Consider the following 9,119-nt stretch of genomic DNA (forward strand, 5'->3'; position numbering starts at 1 on the left):
TTATTACAGATTGATAAATAGTGCTCCTATTTCGCAATAAGAACGAATTATTTATCAAAAAGTAATCAAGAACTATCACCTAGAGGGTATCCTGCAACACACTTAGGCTCAAACTGTAAGAGAAAATTCCAATTAGTAGAGAAATTAATTTGAAAAATGAAAAAAATAAAAAAAAAAGAAACTAAATGAACCTAAAAAGAGTATGTTAATAAATTGTGTAACAATAGTAGGATAATACAGTATATGAAAATTCGCTCTGATAATTCGTCTGTGCGAAAACCTACTCATACTAACCGATATTTGAATTTCGACTCAAATTACCCGATAATGGTTAAAAAAGGTATCGTAAAAAGTCTATATGATAAGGCATAAATAATTTGTAATCAATCTAATTTTTCCAAAGAAAAACAATTTATAAAAGAAATTCTAAATTTCAATAATTATCCAAATTCTTTTATTGAAAAATGTTTTAACGAAATTGAATTCCCACGAACAAAACAAAATCAAAATAAACCTATTACGAACCTTTTCATTCCATTTATTCCAGGACTTTCAGATCAAATTAAACGAGTAGGTAAAAAATTTAATATTAGGACTATCTTCAAAACTGAAAATACAATTAGAAGTAAAATTTCAGTAACAAAACCTCATGATATAAACGAAAATACATAAAATGTAATTTATAAAATTCCTTGCGGATGCAATAAATTTTATATAGGAGAAACCTCAACACCATTACACAAAAGACTCAAAGAACACCAATCATACATAAAAACAGAGAATATCATAAATCACACAAATTCAATGGAATAATTCCACATTTTTAACAAAAGAACAATCCACAAAAAACGCGAAATAAAAAAAAGCGCACTAATTTTACTAAATCAAAATAATTGTGTTGCTTCATGTTCATTTCTTGATTACTTTTTGATAAATAATTCGTTTTTATTGCGAAATAGGAGCACTATTTATCAATCTGTAATAAAAGACGTGAGGAAATTCTATCTTTTTGAAAGATAAAAAATTTTGAGGCGAAATACCCAAAAAGAAGTTTGTCAAAAAAAAAACAAAATTGTGCCTAAGATCCACTACAATAAAGTTTTTGAAAAACTGTTGGACCTATTTTAAATCGCCTGATTGACACTCTCGATTCGGTAAAATATTCCTACCTACTTGTTTAGTGATTTTCATCGGAAACAATTGTTAAACCAGATGTTGAGCGGATATTTTCTAAAGAAGGCAGGGTCAATTTATGAAAAACGCTCAAGATTAAGTGCAAATAAAGTGTCACAACCATTATTAATAACTTTTAATGCAATAATATGTTCTATTATTTGTTATTTTATTTTGTAACCACAAATTATCAATATTTAAATACATATTTTGTAATCTTTCATATTTAACATAAAATGATAAACCTCATTACCGTGTTGTAATAATATATAATAAATATGTTTGGAATTTAATTGAAGAAATATTTGAGTTTACCTCGGTTATTTCAGAAAAACATGGGTTCCGTCTTCTTATTTTCTATCCTGCAACGCATTCTTGATGTTAAGACGATACGAATCTCTCTTCAGCTTATAGTTAGAAAATATGTCAAACGAATTTATAAGGGCTGATTTTCAATTCTCTATACTATTTCTATGATTAATTGTGTTTACCACGCATCAAAATGAATTTTTTCCCTTCATATGCCCTTTGATTCCTTTATGATCAAATATTCTCAATTTAGTTCAATTTTTTAGCGTTGGTTAGTTCAGTTAGAGTTTTTGTTTTTGAACATACGCGCGATGGCTTACATTATGTATACATATAGTGTGTCAAGTGTATCCTGCCTCTATAGCTTTTCCTCGTTTTACCGTCTATTGCTAAAAAAGAGCATTAAGTAATAGATCAACTCAAAGTAGCTTTCATCAACTGAACCTCAAAGATTATACGAAGCAAATAAGAAATCACAACGAAAAAAYAGAGAAACTCAAGAAGAAGAGTTTACACAAACCCAAGAGGAGCAATATGTACAACGTCTCGTTAAAGAATGTTAAATGTTGCCAATAAAAAAGATATTTTACATTCAAAAGGAAATTAAATTAAATTTYACCTACTCCTGATCCATTTATAAATTATTAGACTACCAAGAATACTAAATTTTTAAAATAAAATAATCATTGCCATCATGCGGTAAACAAATTCAATATTTTATAGTTTCTATACATATATGAAGTTATCACTCATGTCGAGCGTCCCGTGACGCACMCCACTTTTTTCTGTAMTKATTTTCGGGATTTTGGCGTGAGATTGGCAACTATTGCAAGAAAAAACCGACCATAAAATATACTTCCCGATGGATTTGTGCCCTTTCCTTGACTTGTCGTGGTCTTCTAGATGGAGAAGGAGTATTCAACCCATCCAGCATCCACATCGTCGAACAGACCAGCAGTCGGGTGCATTTCTATTGGCTGCAAGAAAACATTGAGAACGTTTTCACCATCGAGCTTCACTACGTGATGGAGGAGGATATCAGCGGCATCTACTCCTACGCCAAGTACACCAACGACAAAAGCTACGCAGTCACCTTGGGGGAGACCAGAATGGTAATGACCACAGCCAATGAAGGGCCCGCATAGATCATAAAAAATTTCCAGGTGTATCGCTTCCAAGCTTCCATCCTCACCCAAGGCACCAACCAGGTGCGCTCTGGCACTACCCCCACTACTGTAGACTTGAACCAATGCACTACCGTCCAGGACTCCACCTGGCAATTCCCCAACGGCACTTATTACAGCAAATACGACTACGCAGCGTACATCAGGCAGATCAACTACCAGGGGGTTTACGGCAATGGATTTGGAGCCTTCGTGGTCTCACCCAGCAGGGAATACCATGGTAAGCGTCCCCGAAAAGCGCGAATGCCTCAAACCTTGCGAATCCTCCATCAGGTGGTGGACCATTGAAGCAAGACTTGACTGTCCACCAAGAGTGTCTGGTGGCCAACTATTTCCTCAGCGGCCACTTCGGGACTCCCGGCCTGAGCGCCAGTCCGGGCTGGACTCACATCTATGGCCCCTTCCTGCTTTACTTCCCGACTGGAGACGACGGAAGCATCATTTCAGCTGTGCAAAACCAGGTGGCATCTGAGCAAAGCAAATGGCCCTATTCCTTTGTGAACGACGCCGAATATCCCACCTCCAGGTAGGTAGGCGGAGCCGAATGTTGCTTTATAGGTGATTTGGGACTTTGCAGGGGCAAAGTCAGTGGAAACGTTTCCGGGCAGAAGAGCGCAACAGTGGTGCTGTGGGACTCAACAGGCGAAGAGTTTGCTTTGCAGGAACTGGGGTACTTGTATTCCACCCAAACTGACTCCACTGGCTACTATGCGTTTGACAAAGTGCGTCCTGGCAACTACAGAATTGCCGCTTACCCTACAGCCGGATTGGGGAGCGATAGTCTGGATGAATCAACAGTTACTGTAGAGGCGGGTGAGTTTGTTCACTTTTTTGCGGGCCGTCGGCTGGGATCTGGCTCCCCATCATCTAAAATTTCAATTTGTTTACAAAACCCTTTCAGGCGCCACGCAACATGTGGGCTTCACTTTGGCTGAACCTGATAACATTTTGTGGTCTTTGGGCGAAGCCAACCGGCTTTCCAGCGAGTTTAAGTACTCAGATCAACCGCGCAACTACCAATGGGAGTGGGTGCCGCCCGCTGAGAACACTTTTACAATCGGATCAAGCGACCCGAGGGAAGACTGGTAAATTCCTCACCAAAAAAACATTACAGCAACCAATTTAAGAGCTCTGGTTCTTCTTCAGGTACTACGCGCAATCTCAGACTGGATCGTGGTACATCAAGTACCAAGACACCGCTGACGGTTCCGCAAGAACCTTACGAGTGGCCATAGCAGCATCCAGTAAATCCCATCTTCAAGTCATCGTGAATGGCCACCGTGTAGGAGACACTTACTTCGACAATGATCAGTCCATCTACAGGAGTGCCATGCAGAGTGGCCGCTACACTTCCAATGTTTATACCGTCAGTTCTGCCCAAGTGGTGAGCGGAGAGAATACCATTGAGTTCCACATCAGTATTGGACAGGTCATGTACGATACCATCAGCATGCAACGCAGTTAGATTGTTTTTGCATTGTTAAATACAAATTTGTCCTGGAGTTGTTTGTTCTTTTGCTAAACCTTTCCATCCAATTCTCATTGCTGTTCTCCGGTTTGTTGTTCCTTCACTCAGTTCTTGGGTATTATATAAATAGAATGATGCTCAAGTGTTTGTTGAAAACGCATGGAAAACAAGCCTGATTGAAATCTGAGTTGGTTTTTGAGTGTTTATTGCATGTTAAGCGCTTCGCGTGGCGGTTGTTTCCATACAGATAACGTCGGAGGGTTTTGGATGGTTAAAGAAAACTGCGAAAAAATGCACTCTATTTGGGGCTTTTAATAAAAAAATTGCACCCTACTTCACATGATGTAGCTAAAAATCCTGCTAATATTGAGGATCAGGGACGAGATTTATTTTCTTCGGATTATTATCTGCTTATATTTACTGAAATAAACACCGAGTTAGTGATTGAAATAGTTGTATTTTTTTATTCACTCAAAAACTGCTTTGGAGACTAAGACGTGATCATAAAAATGTGAAATAAAAATGTTCATATCGTTTATTTCATATAACGTTTCGGCGAGACAACAGCGCCATCATCAGATTTAAAATTCAACACAAACCCTTAGGCTTAGGCTTAGGCCAAAAAGAATCTAATGTTTCCCAATTATGGGTTTGTGTTGAATTTTAAATCTGATGATGGCGCCGTTGTCTCGCCGAAACGTTATATGGAATAAACGATATGAACATTTTTATTTTACATTTTGACTGAAACCCAGGGAAGAGAAACTGTAATAACAATTACACGCAGTTAGGAAAATAAATGACAATTTCGAAGGAACTTTTACTGGCGGCGCTCGTCGTCTAGATTGTTGCTTTTTCAATATTATTTCAATCTATTGCCTTAAGAACCATTTTGTTTAAGTTTGTGTTTCCAATATTGTATTTGCCGATGGATCAATTTGTGAATGCTAGTTTGATTTACGGTCTTTTCAACTAGTAAAAAAGCAGCAAACTTTAGATTTTCGGCGTCTAGTTTTTGAATGATACTAATTGTCGCATTATCACCTTTGCCCGGCGCTTAAAAATTAACTTCTTCCGATCTTCTTCTTCACCGACCAAAAAAATGATGCCATTAAGTCGCTAAGCGCCAGATGATGGATATTTGAAAAAATAGTATTCCCGAGCAAAGAAAAAGCTCTAAACCAGATAAACGAAACTTTAGATTGCGCTACCACTGGGCTATATGAAGTGTCTAAACCGAGTTTCACTAGTCATTGTCGTATTATTTCATTGGACAGCACTGTTTCGAAAGCCTTAGCTCATAACTTAATAAATAAACACTCGAAATTGACGTCAATTTAGTAGATTTCATTATTATGAGTTCTCTATTTATAGGAAGTTTATCAGTTATTAATGAAGTGTGTTCGAAATTCATTCGGACAACAACTACTGAAGTGTTTCCTATTGTCTGATTACACTTACTTAACTGTAAATATACTTAATGTAATGACTGTGTTTATGACTGCTAATTTGCCCTTTTTGGTGCGTTGCTTCTTCCATTTGCGCCTGCTTCATCTGCTCAATTTTCACTGCAGTCTTTTCTTTTGCTGGCAAAGCTATTTGCGCTCATTCACTTCTTTAAAGCTCGACTCTTGGGCTTCAGGCTGCACCTAAAAGAAAACTGTGTTCGACAGTACTCAAAGAATATTCCTTTTATTCAAGTGTATGCAACAAAACCTCCTTTGTTTGCCTCTTGTACTTCAAGAATGCCCAGTAGCACTTAAGCAGCCCAGAAAAACACATCCTAGTGATTGACGCAACATCAAAAACATTCTCGCCTCAAAGATAAGGTGTTTTAAGTACATGTTTGCGGCGTTTCTAAAAAAAATTCACTCTGTGAAAACATCACTCCCACCTGAACCACGGATAAATTTAGGTGATATATAAGAGCGGAGCGTCCAAAGCACTCTGGTTTGGTACCATCTGAAGAGATGGCATTACGCGGTTCAGCTTTTTTGGTGTTTGCCACCTTAATTTCCGTTTCTTTGGCCAAAGTGACCCTGACTACTAATGGTCTGGCTGCCACTGTGTCCAATGGAAATGTCGAAGTCGTCTTTAAAGCTGATGCCACCGTGTCTGCCGTTAAAGTAAACGGCGTTAACATCGTCTCTACCTCGCAGAAGACGTTCTACTTGGATTGGAACGAAAATGGACAAGGTATGAACCATTTGGTAAAACTTCCACTAGCCAAAGTTTTCGAGCAATTTTACCAATGAAGATTGCAGCTCCTCGTGCCGGCCTCAGGAGGAAATTCTCCTCCGCAACGACACAGCAGCATAAGAAATGGCACAGTTTCGACTGTTTTGCTGTTTGTTTCTACTTTGTGTTATTTTTCGATTGCTTTCAAAAAACTTTTCTACTCAAACCCGAAAAGATTTCTTGCATGATAATTTTCCGTACACATTTTAAAACGCGCTCTTTTGCCGCAACGCGTTGAAAACTTCGCCTCGATGGACACCGAGCCTAAAATAAAAACGATTTGTTGGTCTGTTCGCAAAACGATTAGTGGATGACACCTCTATATACAGGGTGTCTGAAATRTCGCSTGCMGTAGGTACTTTAACTGGGTATTMTACAATCCCAAATATCTCAAAAACGGTTGGTCGAAGAAGCTTCCATCAGGATTACCKTTTGGCGCASCATTGAAAGAGAAATACGCTAAAGATGTCGAAACGTCGCTATACAGGGGGACAAAAAWGTTACAGCCACTTGATTGYCATCYAAGCTTGAAATGTGGGCAACAGCACAARCAGCAGAAAAGCGATAAAGTGTTTATTGGTAAATCTCCTTTAACAACAAAGAAATTGATAGTTGCAAACCTGCACAAGCAGCGGAAGCCAGAATAAAGTGTTTATTGCAAAATCTCCTCAAMAAAACAAGGAAGTGATAATAGGGTGTTTTGACTTTTTTTTAAAGTTGATRTATAGAAAGTAGTTATGGCAAACATTACACTGATATAAMTTTTTTTGCAAAAAAAGTCTCAATAAGTATTTGAAAGCGAATTTAAATTCAAATCAGATATTTTCCGCCAAAAACGCCGAATCCGTATCGTCGGTTGCATATCCCGATTGTGACGTAGCAGGTCATATCAACAAAGTGTCTCGCGTTTACTTTGTTGTTTTCACAGCTGTGTTTTATTATTTAAGCTATTGTGATTATCATTATTTTCTTGATTATTATTATTATCGTGCATAATGGAAAATAGTGACATTTATGGATCACAAAATAAGTGGTGTTTGGTGCCAGGATGCAAGARWACCTCAATAAGTGCYCCAAACAAACTCTTTMTAACCGTTCCTCATGATTATGCACGTAAAGTTTTATGGTTCAAAGCAGCTAGRCGTGATGTTCCTARATAAAAATCAATGTTTTTTTGTTGCGAGGATCATTTTAATGAAAGTACGAACAAAAAGCTAATKATGAGGCAGACAGAATRTGTCTTCGATCGTACTCTGTGTTCTGGGCAAATTCTACCTTGTAGAGTGCACAAAGAACCYTCGCGTTTTAGTTCCACATATCYRATATCACCAAATTGATCTYGTGAGGCCCAAAATATAAATTYAAGAGTCCATTTTACTTTTAAAGCAGCCATGTGAATAGGTCAGGTTAAGTTGAATAAGTGAAATTCTATATATTATTTACCTAATTTAAACCAATACAGACAGATTAGTATATTAAGGAGAGAGTAACTAATAATGAATTTACGGATTTTTACTTACGCTGCTGCTTTGACACCCTTAAATTCGGACAAATTAAAGCGTTCGTCGTTTTTTTAAAATTCGGTAACCATAAAATTATGTACACATGGTAAATTGTTTGTTGACGCTTTAAGGAATCCTTCTGAAGCCATTTTTTAGTTTAACACATACTATAAATTATTTAAAGCCACAAAATATTAATGAAACACAACCACACAACTAAACACTAGGCACAGAACGTAAACAATCCGCCATTTATATGACCAGAGACGTCACAACTAATAAGATTGCGTTTTAGAGATTCATGAATAATTTGAATTTTGGCTGAATTTGTTTATTAAATATGTAACAAAATAGCAACATATGGATAGTATAAACTTATTTGATCTTTCATATATATATTACCATAGATTAATGTTCAGTTTGTAGGAATTTTTGATACAGTGAAAACACTCTATTGCACCACATTGAATAAATAGAGACAACCAGTATCAAATTTGATGTCCTCTCAGACCACATTCCGGTTGTGTGTAGGTTTGAACTGATATTGAAACGAATCAAGAAGGCCCCTGCAAGAACCACATAGACATAAGGAAACTCTCCGACAGAAAAATTCGGAAACAAGTGCAGGAATCGCTGACTAACGATTTAAAGAAAATCAACAACAACCCGAGTAAAGCACAAGACAAATGGGATAAATTCAAAAACTCTATACAAGCAAATTGTGAAAAACATTTGCACAAAGATAAAAACAAAAAACAAGAGTGGATGACACAAGAGATCCTCGACATGATGGACTAAAGACGGAAACACAATGGTAAAATCAACACAAAGTACCGTGAAATTCACAAAAACATGAGGAAAAACATTAGAGAGGCAAAGGAAAAATAGTTCTTTGAAAAATGTGACAAGATAGAACAATATGAAGTGAAGAACGACTACCGCAATATGCATAAGGAAGTAAGGGAAATGACAATAAAGAACATAAACAACAGAAATACGTTCATACTGGACACTAACGATAATATTATGTCGGAACCATCAAAATGTCTAGAGGTATGGAAATTATATGTCGAACTCCTCTTTGCTTCGGAACGATCTAAAGAACACAATATGAATGAGATAGATAGAGATAGAGATGAATTATGAAATACGAAACTGAAAAAGCTATTCTATCTCTCAAGAACGACAAAGCTCCTGGACCTGATAGCATTCAAGTAGAAATACTAAAACTTAAGTGTGAAACTG

At 37.0% G+C, this 9,119-nt stretch overlaps 2 protein-coding genes across 2 annotated transcripts in view; both read left to right on the top strand.

Moving 5' to 3' along the window:
- The window catches only part of LOC109538121 (rhamnogalacturonate lyase), a 5,346-nt gene extending 1,178 nt beyond the window's left edge, over positions 1-4,168 (top strand). Inside the window, exons 2-7 of the mRNA XM_048660984.1 lie at positions 2,386-2,594; positions 2,646-2,886; positions 2,940-3,192; positions 3,244-3,479; positions 3,568-3,751; positions 3,813-4,168. Coding sequence (XP_048516941.1) covers positions 2,386-2,594; positions 2,646-2,886; positions 2,940-3,192; positions 3,244-3,479; positions 3,568-3,751; positions 3,813-4,131 — 1,442 coding nt within the window. The 3' untranslated portion in view covers positions 4,132-4,168. The remainder of the gene's footprint in view (positions 1-2,385; positions 2,595-2,645; positions 2,887-2,939; positions 3,193-3,243; positions 3,480-3,567; positions 3,752-3,812) is intronic.
- A 1,561-nt stretch (positions 4,169-5,729) lies between these two features.
- Positions 5,730-9,119, top strand: part of LOC109538157 (rhamnogalacturonate lyase) — an 8,767-nt gene continuing 5,377 nt past the window's right edge. The window contains exon 1 of the mRNA XM_019905250.2: positions 5,730-6,330. Within this exon, the coding sequence (XP_019760809.2) occupies positions 6,105-6,330 (226 nt within the window). The 5' untranslated portion in view covers positions 5,730-6,104. The remainder of the gene's footprint in view (positions 6,331-9,119) is intronic.

Source organism: Dendroctonus ponderosae, unplaced genomic scaffold, assembly GCF_020466585.1.
Source record: "Dendroctonus ponderosae isolate FM_Combo_2020 unplaced genomic scaffold, Dpon_F_20191213v2 Dpon_F_20191213_1, whole genome shotgun sequence".
In the NCBI taxonomy this organism is placed as follows: domain Eukaryota; kingdom Metazoa; phylum Arthropoda; class Insecta; order Coleoptera; family Curculionidae; genus Dendroctonus; species Dendroctonus ponderosae.